Raw genomic sequence first — 24,908 nt, forward strand, 5'->3', positions numbered from 1 at the left:
AAAGATGCGACTTCTGAGATGAAAGATTTGTCATTTCTTTATCTGGATTATTCTAACGTTTATCAAGACCATTCTAGTGTCCATGCTAATTATGACTGTATATGATGGACAGAATCATGGCTCCCAAGTTATTCATAAACTACAATTGTTGTGTATTGCAAAAAACCACCATCTGGAACATTCTCAACTCGACTTTATCTCTTTGCTAATCTTTGAAACACAATAGATTCTACATAGCCCATCACTGAATCTCAAGAAATACAGCTGTGATCAACACATTAGTATGAATGTTACATCAGATAATCAGAAATAAAGAGGGAGTACATGGCACATTCCCAAATGCTCTTAGATTAAAAAAAGCATAAAGCACAACAGAATCTTGTACACATCCCCTGCATACAGCAAATTACAATTGTGTGTATTATGCACGCCACACGTTTTTATTTTCTTTATCTCACATGATATTATAAACGGACAAATTAGTCATGTACTTACCATAGCTTGTTCAATCTTATTGTCGATAGCGACCGCGCTTGTTCCAGATGCACTGTAACAAAGAGAAAAGAAAAAATGTTAGTTACAGTGGAATTGGTTGAGACAAAGAACAATTATTATTATGTAATTGCTTGATGAGACACTTTTCTAGAAGATAAACGCACAAAAAACATCTTATGAGGAAAATAATGGGGAATTGTCTTACTAATGGGGTATTCACTTATTCTGGATTCAACTTATCACTGAATATACTTCATATGATGTGCAGAATCAATAGAAGTTCAACGAAGTAACCTTGTTAGGGAGGAAGCCATAGAATGAGCAACGATTCAGAAAACTAATATGGTTGACCTCTGGTAGCAAAGCATTTAGCTTGAAGGGTGTCGACTGATTTATCCGATATCAATATAATACTTGTTGGGATCAAAATAAAAAAAAAAACAAGTCGGGAAACCGGAAGCTAGCTCTTGAATTTGCAGAAGAGCGACAGTTTTGACCTACTATAACTTTGTTAGTATTAGCGCGATTTTCACCAAATTTGGCAGGATCATGCTCTATACTGTACCCTACATTGCTATTGTAGTGTGCTGCAAAATTGTGATTATAGGGTGAACTTAAGCGGGGTTTTCCTGTCAATTACTAAAAATTATAGTAATATACTACATATTATTAACTAAATTTGAACAGGTATCGCGGTATGGAGGGTATTTCGGAGCCTAGGCACCATATAGTGGCAGGTCTCTGATTTTTTTCAGAGAATGGGTTCGTTAACAAAATGACCACTTTCAACCCCCCGCACTCCCACCTTTTCAACAAAAGTCAAAACTAAGACCGGTTTCAAAAAGTACTAACTGAGACCTTTAATTTGATACCCCACATGACTATATTTGATGAAAAAAAAATTACACCCCCCTTTTGCATGTATGGGGACCCCCCCCTTAAATTCATCGTAAAAGCATGTAACTCACTATATGCATGAGCGTTCACAGTTCCCACCTTTCTACCAAATTTGGTCTCAATCGCTATAACCGTCTCCGAGAAAAATGCGTGTGACGGACAGACAGACAGACAGACAGTAAACCGATTTTAATAAGGTTTTGTTTTACACAAAACCTTAAAAAAATGTGAAAGATTCAATAATTTTAGGATATCAGAAAGAGATATTTTTGTACCACTCGGGATAATGGTTGATTCAAAGTACCTATGTATGCATGTACGCCCAATACCATTCGAACGTTCGGAGCTGTTCATGAAAAATGGTTTCCTTAAGATAACCCAGGCAGCCATGCTCGGCATATGGTTCCTTAACAGAACTCCTTCAGTCCTAAAAAAATATATAACGTGCACCAGCACCTGGTCAGTGTTCTCCACTTATTTAGATAACGCCTTGCTCTGAAGCAAAAAATTTCGACCAAGATGATAAGCCGATCACCAGCGCAACACAAGCTTCCGTTTCCTCCATTTTTCCGGGAAAATCCCTACATAGAGGCACATCGTAAACGTTTCAGCGAACCATTATGGTAGGGTCACTACCAGAGCTTTATTCGAAATGCCGCCTAAGCCTGGTGCTTTATTTTCGACAATCTTCTTCGCGGCTTCCAGGACTTCTTTACTGGTTACCTCGGATGTTTCATCGAGATCTATCTGGACAGGGGCTAGGTTCGATTCACTTGAAACTTGAGGGAAGAGGATACTATATATATATATCCCTCAGCAAATCAGGGTTGGTGATCGGTGGTGAGTATTTACCCTTTATTGATGCCGTGATTGCCTTGTATGCATTCCACCAGAAGTTGGGCATTGATTTCTTGCGTACAGTGCGACGTGGCGTGGAAGCGTCACATGCTTTCTGAATCCTTTCGATAACCTGGATCACCTTTTCTTCTCCGTCACTTGCAGAAGCATTTCCACGGACATCTGTTTATCAAGATTCTTGGATGTCCAGTCCGCTACTGCAATTTTCTTGCTATGCTTCCATCTGTCTATGCCCCACCTCGAAGATGATAGCCTGATGATCACTATGCATATATTCCTCGCTCCTTATCTCGAGAGTTGTCCATTCCAACTTGCTTTATGCAGCTCCAGTCTGAGCAAATAGGATACCGATTAAGTTGCGAACATCGTGCGCTTACCGTATAACATCAGACGAAGCAGCATGTGTAATAGCAAGCATGGTCCCAATTGATATCGTGGTGAACTAAGGTCAACCCCTATGACTCATCATATGCAATCGGCGAGTTCTGTAATTATCGTCGGCAAATGAGGAGGAAATTGACGCGGTTGCCACCCGAGAATGCCGTGGAACACATGCTAGCTTCTGAAACAGTTTGGAGGGCGATGGAAAAATGAATGAAGGCGATACACAACCTGCTGAGAAAGGAGGAGGTTCGGAGAAAAGTAGCAAATAAAGACACGAGCCGTAATTCGTAACTGATCCTCCTCCGCGATGTAATACCAAAATGGCAGACCTGTGGAATAAGCGGAGGATAAGGAGGTTTTTTTAATGAGTAAAAGTCTCACATAATCGCATGGTAGGAGCCAACGGTAGATTTCGAACCTTTCCACCTTCCAAAAAAAACATCGAGGACTTAGTCGCACACCTAACAGAAATTTGCGTTCCTCGTGCAGAAAGAACAGTGTTTTCGGGCCCAGGACCCTCAATTATGAAAGAGGAATGGGAGGCTAGATTAAAGAAAATTTATTTAAAAATTGGGGATGAACGATAGGAGGTATCAATATTTATTTATTAAACAATTACAATTACGGAAGGGGGACCAAATCAGAGAAGCATACTCGAGGATACTTCTCAAGGGGGAGTTAAAAACCATTATGGAGGATTGGACCGAGGTTTAATCAGTACAAGAACGCAGTATGAAACCTGACATTTTGGAAACACGGTTGGTGATATCGAAGTAGTGGCTGTCAAAATGGAGTTTATCGTCGAAGGTTACGTCCAGGTCGAGGATAGAGTAGAGAGTAGGAGAAAAGGGAGGGAGAGGTTTTAAGCGAATAACACATCGAGTGGCAATTGCTGACATTAAGATCCAACTTATTAACTGTGCACCAATGGACAAAAATATCCAGATTTGCTTGCAGGGACAAAGCTTTCTTGAGGTCATCCGCTATAACAAGTAAGGACAAGTGAAGATAGAGGGGAGGTCGTTAATAAAGAATAAAACTAAAAAAGGTCCTAGAATGGATCCTTGTGACACACCAGAGGAGGAGGGAAAAGGACTAGAAGTGCAATCATGAAAAGAAACGCTACAGGATCGGAAGGAGGCAAACCATGTAATAAGTGATGGAGGAATATTGATAGAGGCGAGTTTGGACAATAGTATCTCCTGATTAACGGAATCTAAGGTCTTAGAAAAGTCCGTGTAAATGACGTGGACTTCCTGCCGAAAATTGAGGAATTTGGCCACAAAGTTAGTGAAGTCCAGAAGATTGATAGCAGTGGGTCGACATTTTCTGAAGCTGGGCCGCTCTTTAGCTACAAGCTGGCCGAAGTAGGTGGATGACACACCGCTTGAGGATCTTAGAACAAGATGAAAGGAGCCAAATAGGGCGGTAATTCTCAGCAAGAGTTAAGTCACCGCTTTTGTATATGGAAAAAATAAGGGCTTCTTTCCACACGCTGGGAAAATGACACTCTTCGAGGCTCTTATTGAAAATAATACGAAGAGGAAGGGAAATTAAATTATAGCTTTTAATCAGGAAGAAATCGGGGCCGGGCCCGATTTTGGCATCAAGGTTGTCAATGAGGTACTCCACCAAGGAGGGAGCAAGGAGGGGAATGGCAGGAGATTTGAAGGATGCTGTGCTCAGAAGGAGGAGAGAGGAAGAAGAGGAATAGGAATTATGCACCGAGGAGAAGTAACTGCTAAGTAAATCACAGCATAGCTGAGAGTAGATAACAGCGGAACCAGAGAATTTGATGAAAGCGGGAGGGTACTGGGAGACACTGCGGGCGTTACAGATGTGAGACCAGAAAGGCTTCAAGATACCGCGCGCTAGTTCGACTTCAACACTGTCCAGATAATCCTTCCTAGACTTAATTATGAGCGATTTAACTGAAGTTCGCAGACCGCTGAAATGGTTAAAGTCTGCATGGCCTCCCGCAGGTAAAAACGTTTTCTTCGCAGCTTGCTTCAGACGATTTTTTTTTATGGATTTCAGTGGTGAACCATAATAGGTAGGAGCTCAAGGATTTTGGGGAAGAAGGAACGTAAATAGGAAGATAAGACAGAATGGGCTAAAAGGAGAGGAGGGTTTGGTCGCAAGTTAATGGTGAGAGAATGGGAGCCCAGTTGATTGACGCCAGAGCTAAGTTAAAACCCTTAAAGTTGAGCTTAGAGGGCTTGCTCATAGTATGGGAAATGAAGCGTGACAGTTTAACCTCGAATTCAAGAGAAGGATGATGGGCATCAGGAGCAACATAGGGGAGAACAAGAGAAGTTGAGAAAGGAGCCGTTAAGGCATGTTGGAGAGGACTAGGTCGAGAGTGTGATTTAGATGCTTTGTTTTGTGGTTGGACTGAAGAGCAGCACAGCAGTTCATGAAAATGAATAAAGGGGGAGACGGATGAGAAGAACAATTTGGAAGTTGTGGTTAGGCCAGGAGAGCAAATGTAGCTTAAAATCACCACAGACAATGAAGGGGAAAGTTACAGTAAGGACTTCTGAAAGACTGTCGAAGTAGGGAAGTATACGCAACATATAATAAAAGGATCGACGTTGAAAGGGAAAACACGTAAGGTGATACAATCATAGGGGGTAGAAGGTGAAAAAAAGATGGATTCGGCTCGTAGGGGAGACTTAACCGAGATCAAGGCATCACCACCAGCTGACTTAATTGAAGCTACACGATTTCTGTCGCAGTGAAAGACAGAGAACGCCCGAGGAGTTCAGAGCTTAAAATCCAACAACGTTTCAGTGATACGGATGAGATGGTCTTGAAAAGTCAGGGCAGAAAGATTGAAATATGACAGCTTGGTACGTAAGCTTCTGACATTTTGATAATAAAGATTTAAGCTACTCCACAAGTTGTATATGTTGGTCGGCGAGACGGGCGAGGGTCACGGAAATTTGTTCCAAATTTATTGCGCTGGTAAGGCTCTCTACTCCTTGCAGTCAAAAGGAGGGTTGGGAGACGGCAGTGAAGTCATGTGGATACTTCACTTTGAAGAATGCAATTACGCAATTGGTGGAGCCATTCTTCCGTCAGTTTCACGCACGAAAGAGGCGTCGGAGATAAACCAGCTTTACTTCTGATTATTAAATTGAAGGACGGGGCTACCCGACTGCGTAGGAGCGGAGCTCAGAATGAAAGCGGCTGATGTCTGGTACAGTACGGTGGAAGGTATTGATAATCCGGCGGAAAGATAGCGCGCTGAAGATGAGTTAGCTGCTACTGGAAGAACTATGGAGCTACCAAATATTCCTATTGTCGGGTGAACAGCAGGCTCTCCTGATGTAGCACTTTCGACTGGCGAAGTTTTGACTAAAGGTTTCGCCAGGAAGGTCGAAGAGACTCGGGTATAGCGCCCGTATTTTGCGGGCATGCTAGCCGAAGATCGTAGCGGGGATGATCCAATGATGATTTTTCAAAGCAAACTTTCCTATTCAGAAGAGCAAGGAATTCAGGTAGGGGAAAGCGTTCCCAATGACTGATGGAAGAATTTATGAGCGGATATATATTTCTCATCCATTTTCCCCAAACAAAAGAGAAATTCTTCCAACGCCTTATTTGTTCATCATTTTCAAACGGTTTATACTTGGCAACTCTATGTGTCGAACGAAGAAACGTACCAACCAGTTGGTTTTTTATGGTTTTGTGTAAACACAAAACCTTATTAAAATCGGTTTGCTGTCTGTCTGTCTGTCCGTCACACGCATTTTTCTCGGAGACGGTTATAGCGATTGAAATCAAATTTGGTAGAAAGGTGGGAACTGTGGATGCTCACGCATACAGTGAATTACATCCTTTTACGTCGAATTTAAGGGGGGGCCCCCATACATGCAAAATTTTTTTTCATCAAATATAGTCATGTGGGGTATCAAATTAAAGGTCTCGACTAGTGCTTTTCAATGCCGATCTTAGTTTTGACATTTGTTGGAAGGGTGGGGAGCGCGGGGGATTGAAAGTGATCACTTCTTTAAGGGGGCCATTCTCAGAAACTACTTAACCGAAAAATCTGAAAAAAATCAGGAGGCTGCCACTATATAGTGCCTGGGCTCCGAAATACCTCCCATACCGATATCTGTTTAAATAAAGTTAATAATAGGATATTACTATAGTTTTTAGTAGTTGACAGCAAAACCCCCCTTAGGCTTATCCTAGAATCATTCTGCTCATGGTAACGAAACCGCCATCCGTAGTGCACTGGTACAGACAATTTGAAACATTTGGAAGATTAAAGAATTTTTTGCTTGGAGAGTACTCAGAAAAAAAAAAAATTACCGAATATGGAGGATTGAATCAAACCAAAATAGGAGAAAGAAGGCAGAATTAATTTAAATATTGGAGATGAACGATTGAGGATATCAATATGATGATTTTCCAAAGCAAACTTTCCCATTTAGAAGAATTCAGGTAGGGGAAAATGTGCCCAATAAGATTGTAGATGGAAGAATTGGTGAAACAAGGGAGAAATTCTTCCAACGCCTTATTCATCATTTTCAAACGATTTATACTTTCTACAAAGTGGCAACTCTATGTATCGAACAAAGAAACGTACCAACCAGTTTGTTTTTATTAAATTAATTGAGCGTAGCTAGCAGAGTACGAATCAACCAATTGGATAGGTTGAGTGCTTTACGTAACGATGGGTCTTCATTTGGAACGAAGATACGCAGAAACCAGAAAAATGTCACCTAGAAAAATGTTGATTTATGACAACATATATTTTCAAAGTAATCAAAACTGTGACATTAAAAACAAGACATAATCAAAAAAATCTTGGGAAATCTTTCCATTCATATAAAGCAATACGGAAGTGGAAATTTTACGAAAGACCGATTCTCTCTTATCTATTTTTAATCTACTCTATTTTGCTAATAAATCTACATTTGTTATTTTTATCTTCGGGACAAAATCGGTCAGGAACGGTCTCAAACGTCTCAAAATTTTCTACTCTACATGCAAATCGAGCGTATTCATGAAGACAACTCATTCCCGATGGTCTATGTACAACAAAACTAAAATGATCAGTGCAAATTGGCCTGAAAATCTAGCAACTCACTCTTTCGGTTTCATTGGTTAATCACCAAAAATTATACAGAAATTTCCAAATAAAGTAAAACCTGTCTCTCTCTCAACTGATCGCACGTGATGCAAGAGAATCGATCGTTTCTTATTCAGAAAAGGTCACTATTGCTTATCTCGAATAAGCCCAACTCCGTATCTTTGCACTATCAATTAGCCACCTTTTGTGAAACTGTACTGCCTGAAACTCTTCGGCTAAGATACAATTCGAAGTTCCCAGTCGCACATCACATGACACAAACAACAATCTCGGTCAAGGCTCTGATTCTCCACTCTAGATTATGTCTCTGCGTTAACCCGCTATTGGGCCACTTGGTTCTGTAGGTTCGTGTGGTATTCCACGGGAATCGAACCTGCCCAAATCTACCTTGAATCATTCAAAAATAATCCTCGTGGAGACTAATAATAAACAAAAATCGAACCTGAAAAGATCATGTAAAAGGTTGAGTTGATAAATCACGACCCATTACTTATTCAAAACTTATTTTAATGCGAGCAAAAACAAAACCAGATCTGGATCTGAAATTTATTCACTCCATTCATCTGCATCACTTGTTGTTTGTATCCAAATGTTACTTTGGTATCTCATTAATTATATGCAAAAAGAGAAAATAAAATAAATAAAAAACCAAATTCGCCAGATAGTGACTACAAAATCATCAACGGAGTGGACTCGAAAACAACATTGTTGCCCCACGGTATCGCTCACTCAATCTCTCGAGTGCGAGGTACGGAGCAGCTTTGTTGACGTACACAAACTAAATACAAACTGGTGATACCATAAACACATTGAAGCATCGCTAAATTTAACCATGATTTTTTCCCTCACATAGCATTTCGCGTTTTATAGCTGGGAGCGCGAACACCGATTGAACAATACACTAAACAAGCATACCGAGCAAATACGATGAATCTGTCTAAGCGAGACAGCCTGGCATCACATGAAATCATACATGAAAGCAGTAGCGATTCTCGTACGTTATATTTACCACCAACAGAAATGTGGTCAGATGGCAACAAATCGAATGGTTTTTCTACTCTCCAGACAGAAAGCATTTTCATGTTGATAGATAATTAAGATATTTATTACTTTCGGCATTTGTAGATGGTTTGTTTGCGAAAAATTCGTGTTTATAAGATGCTTTATAGACCTCTTATCACCATATCACATGTGTTTACAAAGTTTGCTATTTTTTTTTCCTAGGACCATAAAAATGTATTATTTATTTGAAGAATGTTTGCAAACGGTTGTGTGAGTAACATCTATCTGAGCGGCGAATATAGTTAGTCCAAATACGGCTATCTCGAAGCCAAAGTTATGGTTTCAATGGAGCTGGAAGGCAGATTAGGTAATTGTTATTTTCGTGTCCCATTGCATTATCTACAATTTTGGTGAACATTTGATCAGATATTGTCAGAAAATCTAGCAACGTCGTTTTATTGACTCAAGATAAACCCAAGGGATTTGGAGGTTATCAGTTACAATAAAATTTATTTTTGAAATATTCATCATTCTTGTTTAGCAAATATGAGTAGTATCAGGATAAGTACTGGACACTGGGATATACTTATCATCTACGATATTACTCAGAAATTCAGATTCAGACATACCCAGCTTAGACAATCTCATGGGATTCCTGACAAACCGCTTCAGGACATTGGAAGCTTTGAACTTACCACAAAAACCACAGAAAGTGGATACACTCACTGTTTAAGACCAAAAGGCAGTTTGGTTACCGAGAATACTGCAGCTGATACCGAAGTACGAACCGGCAGCATGTGCCTCGTCAGTGTCAAAAGTATAAATAGCTCGGACATCACCCAGAAGTTCTCATCGTTCACGAAGTTTGTCAGGGCCATAGCATATTACCGTAGAGGGACGAATAAGCTTAAATAACTCATTTTTATCTATCTCAGAACTGAAGAAAGCGGAAACTTGTTGCATCCGGATGATCCCACATGAGACATTTCCCACCAGACCATTGCCTAACTCTAGCCTCACGTCCTGGCCTACGCCATCGCTCCATCTTAGGCAGGGTCTGCCTTGTCTTCTTTTTCTACCATAGATATTGCCCTTATAGACTTTCCGGGTGGGATCATCCTCATCCATACGGATTAAGTGACCCGCCCACCGTAACCTATTGAGCCGGATTTTATCCACAACCAAACGGTCATGGTATCGCTCACAGATTTCATGTAGGCTACGGAATCGTCCATCCTCATGTAGGGGGCCAAAAATTCTTTGAAGGATTCTTTTCTCGAACGCGGCCAAGAGTTCGCAATTTTTCTTGCTAAAACCCAAGTCTCCGAGGAATATATGATCACCGGCAAGATCATTGTCTTGTACAGTAAGAGCTTTGACTCTATGGTGAGACGTTTCGAGCGGAACAGTCTTTGTAAGCTGAAATAGGCTCTGTTGGCTGACAACAACCGTGCGCGGATTTCATCATCGTAGCTGTTATCGATTGTGAATTTCGACCCTGGATAGGAGAAATTGTCAACGGTCTCAAAGTTGTATTCTCCTATCCTTATTCTTCCTGTTTGACCAGTGCGGTTTCATGTTGTTGGCTGGTTCGTTTTCGGTACTGACGTTGCCACCATATATTTTGTCTTGCCTTCATTGATGTGCAGCCCAAGATCTCGTGCTAATCGCCGCCTGGTCGATCTGGATAAAAGCAGTTTGTACGTCTCGGGTGGTTCTTCCCATGATGTCGATATCGTCAGCATAGGCCAGTAGTTGGGTGGACTTAAAGAGGATCGTACCTCTAGCATTTACCTCAGCATGACGGACCAGGTTAAAAAGGACGCATGATAGGGCACCCCCTTGTCGTAGACCGTTGTTGATGTTGAAAGGTCTTGAGAGTGATCCTGCTGCTTTTATCTGGCCTCGCACATTGGTCAGGGTCAGCCTAGTCAGTCTTATAAATTTCGTCGGGATACCGAATTCTCTCATGGCCGTGTACAGTTTTACCCTGGCTATGCTATCATAGGCGGCTTTAAAGTCGATGAACAGATGGTGTAACTGTTGTCCATATTCCAACAGTTTTTCCATCATTTGCCGCAGAGAGAAAATCTGATCTGTTGCTGATTTGCCTGGAGTGAAGCCTCTTTGGTATGGGCCAATGATGTTCTGGGCGTATGGGGCTATCCGGCCTAGCAAGATAGTGGAGAATATCTTATAGATGGTACTCAGCAACGTGATACCTCTATAATTGCTGCACTGTGTGATATCTCCCTTTTTATGTATGAGAAAGATAATGCCTTGTTGCCAATCGTTAGGCATTGATTCGCTGTCCCATATCTTGAGCACAAGTTGATGAAGCCCACTTGGTGTAACTGGTCGCCTCCAAATTTAACCAATTCGGATGTAATTCCATCGGCTCCTGGCGGCTTATGATTTTTAGCCGATGAATTGCACGGACTATTTCTCCTAAACTTGGTGGTGGCAGTATTTGTCCGTCGTCTTCAGTTGGCGGGACCTCCAACTCGCCGATGTTCTGATTGTTCAGTAGCTCATCAAAGTACTCAACCCATCGTTTCAATATGTCCATTCTGTCGGAAATGAGATTTCCCTCTTTGTCTCGGCAGAACATCGTGGTGTATAAGGCTTCATCCTACTGACTTGTTGGTAAAACTTGCGCGTCTGGTGCGGTTGCTCCCTGTACTTTTCTAGTTCACAGATTTGTTGGTTCTCCCAGGTTTCCTTTTTTCGTCTGTGAAGTCGCTTCTCCGCTCGACGGAGTTCGTGATAAGTCTCTGCGCGTGCCCGCGTTCTTTGAGAATGCAACATTACTCGGTATGCGGTATTCTTCCGTTCCGTTGCTAGCTTACATTCATCGTCAAACCAGCCGTTCCGACTCCTTTTGCGGCTGGGGCCAAGTATGTTTGTGGCCGTATCCATGATAACGTTCTTCAGGTGATTGTGAAGATCATTTTTTGATGCTTCATCTCCAGGTCCTGTGTTGACTGCGGTTTTGCGGCATCCATTTCCCTCTTATAGGTGTCGCGGAGGGCTGTGTTGTGGATGGCTTCTGTGTTAACTCTCACCTGATTGTCAGAGGAGATTCTAGGTGGTATTGTTATTCGAGCTCAGAACACCATGCCAACGAGATAATGATCCGAGTCTATATTGGCCCCCCTATATGTTCTGACATTCATCAAGGCTGAGAGGTGGCGGCGTTCGATCAACACGTGGTCAATTTGGTTGAAAGTGGTCCCGTCTGGAGAGGCCCACGTATGTTTGTGGACCGCTTTCCGCGCAAACCAAGTACTTCCAACAACCATTTCGTGTGACCCTGCTATGGGAGCCAACGTATCGCCTGAATACTGGCTCCTTCCCTACTTGGCTGTTAAAATCCCCAACTATGATTTTGATATCATATCTGGGACAGGCTTCGAGGGTTCGTTCTACTGCCTCGTAGAAGGTATCCTTTTCCGACTCTGCAGTATCCTCTGTAGGGGCGTGAACGTTAATGAGGCTTACATTTCTAAATTTGCCTCGCAAGCGCAGAGTGCATAGCCGTTCGCTTATGTTTTCAAAGCCGATAACAGCAGGTTTCATTGTTTGACTGACTAAGAAACCTACTCCGAGCACATGGTTTACTGGATGACCGCTATAATATATGGTGCAGCGTTTCTTCTCAAGGAAACCGGCCCCTGTCCAACGCATCTCCTGTAACGCTGCTACATCAGCCCTATATTGGGACAGGGTATCGGCTAGCTGCTTATCAGCTTCATCTTTGTACAGGGAGCGCACGTTCCATGAGATAATGTGCAAATCGTCATTCCGTTGTCGTTGCCGGGTTCGTCGTTGTATAATTCGTCCAGTCCGAGGCTCCTGTTGTGGCTTCGTAACAAGTTGTTTTCCATGTAGGGTTGTCAGCCCTACCCAACCCCCAACCTGGAGGACCAGTTGGTACAATTTGTCCCGTTTTTAGGCGCGAGGATACTCACAGTAAGTGGGAGAATAGAGAAAAGTGCAGTGAATCACGACATGAAGCATCAAATGATTTTACCACGGGAGCACCTAGTCAACTTGATTATCGAACATTACCACGATCTTACCCTACATGAAGGACAGCAGATGTACTAATGAGACTGAAGATGTACTAACGAGACTGGTAACAATCAGGACCAAAGAAGACCAAAGAGAATGGACGACACCAGTCGGAACCAACCCAACCACTCGTTACCAAGTCCCGAATAAAGAATAGAGAACGAAACCCTAGCAACTCCAAAGAGATTTCAAACTTATCAAAGGCTATCGTCACCTTACTTGCAATGCTCGTTTGCGAAACACCAGCGCCAGCAAATTACACTATCAAGCATCCCGAGTCAGGTATATATGTGAAACTCGTCGGCAAAGTGCATTTAATAAAGGGGCAGTTGCAAATTAACACACTTATATCATCCGAAGAAAATATTCGACTTCACCATAACATACTATGCAAGGAACTAGTTGAACAATTGAACCAGATAATAAACAGAATTCTTGAAGCTATCGCACCTTGGAAGCACAGAAGGAAGCGACGTGGAATTATAGGGAACTAACTTCAGCAGTCTTCGGCGTAAACGACCGGTTGTACTCAGATCTCGATAAATGAGATGACAATCAAAAATATCTTATCGAGACCATGCAGCACCAAGGACATCTGCTGCTCACCACTATGGCTAGAGTAAACGATACACGACATACATTAAAAGCCAAACTTAATGTCATCACCGAGAAATTCAATCAAATATCCAAGGCACTGTCAGGAATGTCGGTTTAGTACAAGTTCATAGATCCGATTTTCCTAACGACGTACCAGTTAGCTTTCGGATGGCTGGAACAAACCCAACATCGGTACGAGACACTGTACAGGACCAAATCAGGATTTGAAAATTTTGCAGAAACATGCTCCGAAAGCTCATTTTACCGTACAATAACTGAAGTGCAATCAAAATTGGGACATCTGTTTTTCCTTGATCAACAGGAAATAAGACCTACACAAATTTCCACAACTGAAAATGGCGTCATCATATCAGGAATCTTTCACATATTGAACGAAAGGACGTCAAGCTCATTCATTGCATCGCTATTCCTCAGAGCTTAGGCACTGGAAATTTTTCAATACTAGACATTTCCAGAAACTACTTCGATATCAACTACGATGAACAGCTGTATTTTGAGCTTAGTCCAAGACAGTTTGACCTCTGCAGTAGAATGTCAGCCACGGAACATCATTGCTCGATGGACATATTGCAAAGCATTAGTGCGCATCCTAACTGCATCTGGAATGTGATTTAAGATCGAGCAACTAATGTAACATGCTCATACCACATACTACATGTCAAGAAATTACTTTGGAAGAAGTTAATGCGAGCCAATAACTGGCTGTTTTCAGCGTCATCTACACAACCAATCGCCATGATCAGCAATGGTAGTCGTCAAGATCTTACTATTCAAAGAGCAGGCATCATTAAAATCGATCGCCATTGCATTATTTGAAGTTCATCTGCTATCATACGAGCACCTTTACAAACTTCAAGGAGCATCGACATACATAAAGCCAACTCGGTTGGTACACCTCAAGACCACCAACTTGAAGCAGCCATTCCTACACATCGCAACGGAAACATCCCTTCAAGAAGAAGATAGTTTGCTTCCGGAAGCCCTAAGGTAAGAAGGTCAGCTACGATCCGAGATGGCGGATACAACATAGCATCAAATACGACATCATACCGTCCTCTTAGGCTCAAGCTTCGGACTATGTGTTCTGACTACTACGATCGCTATCATCTACATAATTTGGAAACTGCAAAAGAGACCTACGGGTAACGAAACCAAACTTGGAACAGCAATCTACAAAAGAACCTACGGTTCTTGGCGGACATGGATCTACAGTCCACTGAACGGAGGAATGCTCTACATATTTTGCCCCCAGTCCTTGTTCAAACGAATGCATGCAATGCCATGACATAATATTTCTTTGACAAATAGCTTTTCATTCATTAGTCATTTCAGATTGTTGATGGTATCTGAGTTAGATGGCTGAGAATAGAAAAATTGGCACCTGCACACACAATCGACTTTTCCAATGGGTGGCATGCCGAGACTTTTGAAAATTTCTAAAAGAATAATTAACGCGAAAAAGACGTCAACCCCATGTATTTTCAGTCCTGTTTTTTTTTCTCTCTTAAAAATCATCCAATTTGAAACGCCCAAGTTGATTCTACGCTGAGTGCACCAAGTGGACATTTTAAGAAATTTTCACGAAACTCAGTTCTTTGAGAAAGACAAATTTAGAAAATACATTTTTTTTTTGGTTTGCTTGAAAGAATTTTTCTCGAAAAGCTCCTTGATCTTGGCCAGAAAGTCAAATTTAACATGTAACGAATTATTTGAGGTTGTACACGTTTATAGATCGGTAGGTGATGTTCTGAGAACTAAACTCGAATATATAATCTATCGTGTGATTTGCTGAGTAGGACAAAGACGCATTGGTGCCAATTTGTCTGGCAGCTTCATCAGTTGTTCAGGCTAATTGTCTATAATTCATGTAAAGATGCGAAGGAATGACGAAAGACGTTGGAATGATTTCTAATGATCTAGAATTCGTCAGTTCTGGGTTTTTGTTGCTGAGTAAGGGATGATTTTTGGCTAACGACTTGTTAGAGTTCAACAGCATGAATGTGTCATGATGGATGAGGACCAGGCGGTGGTGATGGTCAATTGCCTGTGAAATGATAAATTAGGTGTCCTTCATACCATAGTGTCATGTTCAGTAGAATATTTCCGCAATTTACGATTTCAATTCTTTTCTCTTTATGTCGTGTCTTGTGAAGTGTCTTGAAGTGCCTTTGTTCAGTTTGTTATGATTGAAGCGTACAACACATGGACAACTTTTTAATGTCACTTAGGGAAAAATGTTGTTTCGGAAGAACACGGAAATGAATTACAGTTTCCATTATGGGTACAGTAGTGTGAATACGTATGTAGTTATTTGACGCAAATGGAAACTTTGACCTACTATAACTTTGATAATAATAGTACGATTTCCACCAAACTTTCCAGTATGATGCTTCCTATCAAAACCTATACCACCACAATTTTACGGATCTAGGATGAACTTAAGAAGGATTCGCAGTAAATTTTCAAAACATACAAATTTACTATTAGTAACTTTATTTGAGCAGATATCGTAACGAAAAATATTTTGAGGCATAGACACTCTACGCTTAGACCACCATAATTGAAGACAAATAAGGAGGTGGTAGAAACTGTGTAAGCACAAGGTAAACTGCTTGCAGAAGGCGGCCTAAAACTTGTATTTCAAAACTGGCAGGAAGGATGGGGAAAGTGTATAGCAACTTGATGGAAGCTGAATCGTTCCCTTAGTTGAAGTGTCAGTAAAATAGGTGTCAATTTTTCGTAGCTGCTATCAATAGTTTATACATGCAATAATATCAGATGATAAGCCTTTATTTTTCCATAGCAAAACTCCATAATCATTCTACTTATCAGTTTGTTTTTCAAATGCTATTCCATACTCGTATGATGATGATTTATAGCTTTCATATCAATCTCAATACTATTCAGCGATAAGTATGATAAATTGTCTGGTGAACTTGATTCACTGCTGGGAATAAAAGTGATTAAATAATTTTTGCCATTATCGCATTTTCTCGGTTATTTCTAGTTTTGATCATCAGCTTCAATGTTGATGATAGACACTAGAAATAAATGATAACAAATTTATGTATTTTTTTGCAAAAACAATAACCGATTCAAACAGCAAAACAACATCAAATCTATAATTCTGTGTTACTTTGGAATAGATTGTGCAAAGTTTGATGTTTTCTTTTTTTTGTATTTTATGTTATATAGTTCAATTCTTATCTAGTAAACATTTGATTTCTTGGACGGGTGTTGCACTCTACAGTTTTCCCTTATCACAATAATAGGAAGAAAATGAGAAAATGTTGTTTCCAAAGACAATTAAATTTAATGCTTCATAGTACTTTGAACAATGTTTCAAACTATTAGCGCTGACCTAATACCTTGTTATTGACAATTTGTTGATTTTCATTATTGGCACGTGGCTTGTTGTGAGCTAGTTCAAGTAATTGATTATTGTTTGAAGCGCGTTTTTCAATTACATTCTTGTAAGGCATCTAAGACCCTGAGCGTCCTGTTTCTTTTTCTATGACATAGAGGGCACCTCAGTCCTTCGTAAAAAGTCAGCTGTCAAATTTAGACTTCAATGAGTGGTTTTTCAAAATGAGTGCTGTTTACGCCTCTCGCTTTGAGGCAATTTTTCTGTTTGCATGAAAAAGGACCCAAATTAACGCAAACTGCTGCTGCGAAATATATGAAAAAGTCGAAGCAGTTCGTTAGCAAGTGGATAAATCGCTATAAAAAGGTCGGTAACGTTGATGATTTTCCTGATTGCGGAAGTGCAAGCAAAGTCTCGAAAAACAGACGAAAAAAAGGTTCTCGCATTGGTCTCGAAAGATCCAACTTTGACTTTACGTGGAGCTGCTGTGAAATTGAAAGCAAAAGGTGTTGACATATCTTACGGAACGATTCGCAGGCACTTGGTTGCCAATGAACTGAAATATCGCAGTACTTTGGAAAAACCAATGTTGAGTGCGAAACACGTTGAAAAACGAGTGGAATGGGCGAAGGAAAACTTGGACCGCGATTGGAGCAACGTAATTTTTTCTGATGAATCCTCCTTCTGGGCATTTCCGAGCATCAAACACGCCTGGACAACTTCGACCAGTAGGATGCTTCAACGGACTGTTAAACACCCCGTCAAGGTCCATGTTTGGGGTTGCTTATCAAACAAAGGTTTCGGTACTTTGTTCTTATTCACCGAGAAATTAAATGCCGAAAAAATGAATAAAATATATCAAAAGGCTTTGTTACCATCTGCTAAGCAATGGTATATCAAGAAAAATGAAAGCTGGATCCTTCAAGAGGACAACGATCCGAAACATCGGAGTCGAGCGTGTAGCGAGGGGAAGGCGCAAAACCGAGTTGTCACTTTAGATTGGCCATCTCAGTCACCGGATGCAAATCCCATGGAAAATGTGTGGGCTCTGATGAAAATGCAGCTTCGCAGACGCAAGCCATGTAATTTAGGTCAACTTTTTCGACAAATTCGGAAAATTTGAAGGTCTTTTCCGGTAGAATATGCAGAAAAACTAATGGAAAGTATGCCCCGACGGTGCGAGGCCATAATTGACAATGCAGGAGATTGGACTTGCTACTGAGGTATTTCCATTGAGTAGTTCATCCTAGAACAAGTGAAATAATATAGGCTATAATATGCATGACCCTACCAAGTTTGATGGAAACCGCACTATTACTAACAAAGTTATATGTCAAAATTGTCACTTCTGTACAAATTCAAGACTTGGATTCAAATATCACGCGAAAGTGGATATTCTCACATAATATGCACATATATTACCCACTAGGTTCTGACGAGACGAATATCCACTCAAACATTTGTATAAAAGAAATACACAAAATCTTTCATACCTGAAGCGTCCAGCCTCCGGTTTCCCGACTTGTTTGTACAATTATCAAAGATCTTCGAAATATCAGGATACTGTGGGCGGTATGAGTTGATTGTCCACGAAACATGAGCCTGGATGTTTTCATTCGTATCCTAATATTTACCTTGCATAGCTCCTCCTTTTAACCGAGGAAACAAGAGGAAACTCTGATGAGCCAGGTCGGGATCGTACAATAGGAAGGCTTAGGAACTAGGGAACCTTTAAATACGAACTCTGTTGTCAAGGAAAACAATGAGATGGGATGGCATTAATCTGAATTTCTTTATTTATTTGATTAACAATAAACGGAGAATACTATGCTATTAACATAGCAAGCTGGTCCCAATCCCAGGTAAAGAAGGAGGCTTTGAAGCAACGTACTTTGTACTATACTCAGTAAAACAAAGATAAAATGTTGAGATCAGGGAAACTGATAAATAAAGTATGGTTTGAGTTATTCCACTATGCTTAATCCTACCTGATCTCTCTTGGTGACAGGTCCCGCAACAGACCTACCAAGAAAATGCATCCAATGTCGTTAGAAACAACATGATCGTTTCGAAAAAATGCTAGGCCGTCTACCTCAGCCAACGCAGCAGGACAGACGCCGGTCCTGTCGAGAAATGGGCGAAGATTCTCGACACATGGACGGCGTCAGGACGTAAGCAAGTTAATCCGAACAAAATAAATACCTGTCTGCATGCTAAATGTTGACCGAGGAACTCACAAGAGCCCTTCGGAAAAAGCGCATTCATATCTGCGTCTGGTGCTCAAAAGCTGCGACATTGAACGCCAACGCGGTAAAAATGGCTATAAACTTCTCTATTTTGATAGCCCACACACTCAATATGGTGTTGGCATTGCAATCTCAGAGGGTTTCCGTGATGCCACTAAAGAGGTCGAACGATTTGATGATCAGCTGATGAAGCTCACCATTATATCAACTGATCGCACTATTCACTTCTTCACCGCGTGCACACCACGAACAGGTCGACCTGATGCCGAAAAGGATGCCCTCTTGTTACTGATTGCAAAACCGTTCCCTGTGAGACCATCGCACCTCAACATCGACTGTTGACTGTCGTCCTGCGAATTAAGCCACCGATAAAACAGCGTGAGAAACGCACTGATTGGCGGCGCATTAAATGGTTGCGAGTTCGTGAGAACAAAGTAGAAATGATCTTACTCACATGATTACCGACCATTACGAATGTGGAAGAATCGTGGAATCAAATGAAGGACACGATCCACAAAGCGAACTCTGCAACCCTCGGGGTCACCAAGCCGGGTAAGCGGTACATCAATCATGTTGAAATGAAGGCCCGGGAAAAGAAACACCTCTACCATAAATTTCTCGACGATAAAACACCGGCCAATTGGCAAATTTATAAGAATACCAACCGGAAAGCAAAGAAAGCAGTCGCTGTCACCCGAGCGGACCATTACAAAAATCTTTACGATAAACTGGACAATTGGGATGGCCCGACAGACCTGTATCGACTTGCCAAAAGCCGAAACAAACGCACAGAGGATATCAAAAACTTCTGTTGCGTTAATGCCAATAACGGTACTTTACTTACCAACCGTCGAGCCGCAACGGATAGATGGCGAAAATACTTCGAGCAGATTTCAACCGTCCTCCACTTTCACAATCATTGCCGACATTTGGACCAGTTCCAGCTGTCAGCGCAACTGAAGTCGAGGAGGCAATAAAACGAATGAAATCAGGGAAAGCCACAGGACCTGATGACATCGCATCTGAGCTCTGGAAAACGAAGAGCTGGGATCCAAAACTGTGGCTCAGTGAATTCTTTAATCGGGTTATTCAGGAAGGTAGAACACCATCTGACTGGCAAGAAAATACCACTGTTCCAATATGGAAAAAGAAAGGTAGTCCAGCAGAATGTTCAAACTAACGTTCGATCCGATAACTTTCGCTTACTATGAAGATGTTTGAACGCATTCTTGACAACCGTATTCGCGAAATCATTGAAATAACCGTGAATCAAGCCGGATTTGTCAAGAACTGCGGAACTACTGACACAATACACGCTGCGCGGTTATTCATGGAGAAACACCGTGAGAAGCATCGCCCTCCTTTACATTGCATTCATAGATCTAGAGAAAGCGTTTGACCGTGTGCCACACGAACTCATTTGGTATGCTGCGTTATGAAAATGCTTCATGCATTAACGCAACCTGGATGAAGTGGTGTTCCACAACTGGTGTTCTTTGTGATTTATCAACGAAAGTCTCAAATCTAAAATTTATCGCAATGTCGTCCGTCCTGCCCTTCTTTATGGTTCTGAGTGTTGGCTGACTATAAAAGACAATGAACGGCGTCTTGCGGTAATGAGATGAAGATGTTGCGTTGGACTAGTGGCGTGACACGTTTTGATCACATCCAAAATGGGGATATCCGCGATCGTTGTGGGGTTGCACCGATCGTGGAAAAATTGCGAAAGAGGTGTTTTCGATGGTATGATCACGCGATTCGCGCTAACGAGAATTCACTTGCCAAGATTAGTCTGAACATTGAAGTCGATGGTAAACGACCAAAAGGCAGGCCGAAGCAACGGTGGTTTTATACGCTGGATGGGGATTTAAAAGCCTCGAGATTGCATCCAAATCAGGCATTTGATAGAGCCAAGTGGCGAAACCGATCACGACGAGCCGACCCCGCTTGTGAACGGAACAAAGGCTGAAGAAAAAGAAGAAGATGATTCTAACTTAAGATACAACTAGGTATAGGAATTCCATTAACATGAAGCAGTTCTGAATGCAGTTTTTTCACGCCCATTTCAGCAATGGATAATCATTTTTGCATTTTAACCAAATGACTACACTCGTAACCTTGACGTAACATTTCCTTTCCCATATAATTTGCTGCGGTTTCTATCAAATTTGAGACACTATTTCTAATAAAATCCTGTTATTTACGTAAGAACTTGAATAATTGCCCTATTAGACTTATTGAGACAGAAAAAAAAAGTACATAAAAATCATCGCACAAATATCAAACGGCGTTCATTAAAATCAATTGAAATTCCTAGAAGCGCGAACCTTGTCTTCAATGCTGAGAATGGCGTACATTGGTTTGTTCACTTTCCGCACTAGCAAAAAAGTTTTAAATTCCGGTTTTAGGCAGTATTTTGCAAGTTGATTTCTTGGATGTAACAATTATAGCATAAATGCTTTTCCATCAAACTTAATGATCTTAACTATTATAGCTTGGATCGCCGCTACGTCTACATTGGACTATTTCTTTAGACGTACCTCTGTCTCTGGGTTGAGTTTTTGACCTGCATATTAAATGGTGTCAAATTCATCTATGTTTTGTTCTCGAAATAGCGATGCAGTATGAGAAAAGGCATTTTGTTGCCTCATATGATATTATGTAAAGAAATTATCAACTTCCGATTTATCTATGAAGGTTGAACTTGGACAATGAGCAAGTCTTCCAGGAACTTGCATCAGCTCAATAAAATCAGGGATTAATTGAAAATCTCAATATAAATATTCCACTGTCAAAAATCTCTTACTCCAATTTGACACAATTATTATTTTTATTTTATTATTAAGGTATCAGTCTGGTGAACCCTGCGTTATACTGCTGACAAAGCTTTAAAAATACATGAATATCTGCCTCAACGATGACCTACCCAACAAGGTTCATCAAATCAAATTAAAACGGTGATATCAACATTTTTATTTTTGAATCAGATTCAAAACTAGCCGTACTTTAAATTAATAAACATCATCAACAATGTTTAATCTATCAAAAATACCAGAAAAAATTGTAAATCAAAACAAAATGCTTGCGTTAAATTATTTACGTAATGGGGTCAAGCACCACGAGAGCTGCGACACCAAACCAAAAAAAAAAAGCATTTGTTATGACGTTTCAACCACTGACTGTTGAATAACCGAGAGTACAATCTAATGTTATTGAAAGACCTTTTTCGCAGCACCGGCGTATTCAGATTACATTTACTTCTTTCCATAAAGTGATTGACCTTAAATGACAAAGTAAAGGTTATGAGTTTCATGTTGGTAATTTACGAAAATTAATCGTACCTCTCTCAAGTCATCAATAAAGCAGAAATATTAGGCTATTTCCAGTCGATAATGGTTGCTTTTTTTGAATAATGTAGTGCTTTTGAAATTGTGTGTGCTAATCTTGAATTACCCTCATCGGATTAGCAAAACGGTCGAATTTTGTACTTTCATTGCAAGCATATCCATGGTCAGACATTTTTCATATTGATTCAAGGATGTTGAGGCAAAAGTACGAAACTGACGTATTCCAATGCCGCATTCGGGTCTCATAATTTTCGTTTAGTAGTCGTTGCAACTACAGGGTAGGCCATTTAATGTGAGCCCATCTGGCAACCCTGTAACTTTTGACAGGAATGTCAAATTGACTAATGACATACCGCGTTTGAAGCGTCAGTCGAAGATAATTTATAGCATGCAGCAGTACACTCCAAAAGAATGCGTTGAAATAATTCAGCTCTATATTCAAAATAAGCTTTCAATTGTGTTAACTCAACATGCATTTCGTAAAAAAAAAAAATAAAGTGAAAAGTGCTCCATATCCAAAAGCACTTTGCAGAGTTTATACGCAAAATTTATTAACCACGGTAGTCTCAGCAGTACCAGTCACGTATCCAGACAACGTACACGACGTTCCGATCAAAATATTGAAGCCGTACGAGCCAGTATTGAGGAGACTCCGAGAACATCGAGTTATCACCGTTCCCAGGAATTACGCATTGCAAGAATCACACTCAGGCGCATAATTCGTACCAATTTAAAATGTTTCCGTACAAAATTCAATTGGCACAAAAATTAAACCCAGCTGATTATCCGAAACGCTTTGATTATGCCAAATGGGCCGTCGAAATTGTTCGCAATCAACCAGACTTTTGGCGAAAAGTCACCATGTCAGACGAGGCTCATTTTCAGTTAAATGGAGGCGTAAATAAGCAAAACTGTCGCTTCTACGCTACCGAAAATCCTCAATTAATTGAAGAACAGCCTCTCTTCGATAAAAAAAAAAGTGACTGTGGGATGCGCGGTGTTTGTGTAGAAAAGGACCGTTTTTTTCGAAAATGGGGAAGGAGCCTCTGTTACCATCAATGGCGAGCGTTATCGGGCCATGATTCGTAATTTTGTCATGCCGGTCATCGAAGAAAATGACATGGAAAGCTTCTGGTTTCAGCAGGACGTAGCAACTTGCCACACTTCACACACTACAATCAATTTTTTGAACTCATTGTTCCCCGGAAGGTTGATATCCAAAAATGGTAATTTTCCATGGCCACTGAGATCACTAGATTTGTCGCCACCACACTTTTTTCTGTGGATTTGAGATATCCAAGGTATAAATCAACTATTCAAGGACTCTTGCTTAACTCAAAAACAACATTCGACGCGAAATAGCGGGCATAACGGCCGAAACATTGGCCAAAACGGTGGATAACGCTAAAATAAAGAGCACATTTGGCCATCAAAATCAAAGGCAAACATTTGAAAGATATCATTTTCAAAAAATAGCTGGAACAAATCTTCTTGAACTAAAATAAATGATTTTTAATCTGAACAGCAAAAAAAAATGTCTTTTTCCAGAAAAAAATGGGCCCAGATTAAATGGCCTACCCTGCATCATTCGATACCTTGCAATCGTCCAGCACTTTATAGGAAAACACCATATTGAGCGCCGAATTAGGAAATTCTATATGGAGTGACAACACATCACTCAATAAGTCTCCGATCTGAGACATAGAGGGCATCACTCCTGGTAAACTTGTAGTGACTCAAGCGCACCTCCCTTTAGGTGTCAAAAACTCTCACCACCATTGACACTTATTCGGTTAAAAACATAACAGTCAAATTGAAGCAACCAACTGGCTGGCGTAGTTATTGCATACTTTATTTTATTTGGAGTTGTAACGGAGTTGCGAATATCAAATGATGTCTTCTTTTTAGTAAAGTAAAGTTCGTACATTGGTGACCTCCCGACGAGGGAAATAACGCGAATCAAACGCATCATCTACGTAGTTCATGCGGAATTCAACATGGCGGAGAAGTTCGATGACACCCGTAGCTCTCCAAGTGACCAGCAGGAGAGCGAAATCAACAGCCTGACTGATTTTCGTCTGCCCCCGTTTTGGCAGCCGCGGCCAGCTCTGGAAACGCAATTCCGAACACACCGGGTGACCAAGGACGACGCTCAGTTCGACAAACTAGTGAGCGAATTGGATCCTAAGGTTCTTGGCCAAGTGGCCGACATCATTGATTCACCGCCACTCACTAAGAAATGTAGAACAATCAAAAACCGGATTAATACTGCTTATGGTGTGTCGGAGGAGGTTAAACTGCGCGAGCTGCGTACTAGAGATCCGTAATCGGAAATAAAAAACCGTCACAACTTCTCTGCCGGATGAAGATAAAAACGAGCAACAAAGTTACCGACGTCGTCCTCAAATCGTTGTGGCTACAACGCCTACCAGCTAGCTTCCAGGCGATCCTCAACATTTCAGAAGCTACGGATGTATCATGGTTGTCGAAAATGGCCAACAGAATCTTAAAAAGTTGAA

The 24,908-nt window shown here is 41.0% G+C and overlaps 1 protein-coding gene across 2 annotated transcripts in view; it reads right to left on the minus strand.

Annotated features, from left to right (window-relative positions):
- Positions 1 to 24,908, minus strand: part of LOC119661690 (protein bunched, class 2/F/G isoform) — a 121,505-nt gene that overhangs the window by 19,945 nt on the left and 76,652 nt on the right. For both annotated transcript variants that reach the window (XM_038071136.1, XM_038071135.1), the window contains exon 3: positions 496 to 547. In XM_038071136.1, coding sequence (XP_037927064.1) covers positions 496 to 547 — 52 coding nt within the window. The remainder of the gene's footprint in view (positions 1 to 495; positions 548 to 24,908) is intronic.

The sequence above is a fragment of the Hermetia illucens genome, chromosome 1 (assembly GCF_905115235.1).
Source record: "Hermetia illucens chromosome 1, iHerIll2.2.curated.20191125, whole genome shotgun sequence".
NCBI lineage: Eukaryota > Metazoa > Arthropoda > Insecta > Diptera > Stratiomyidae > Hermetia > Hermetia illucens.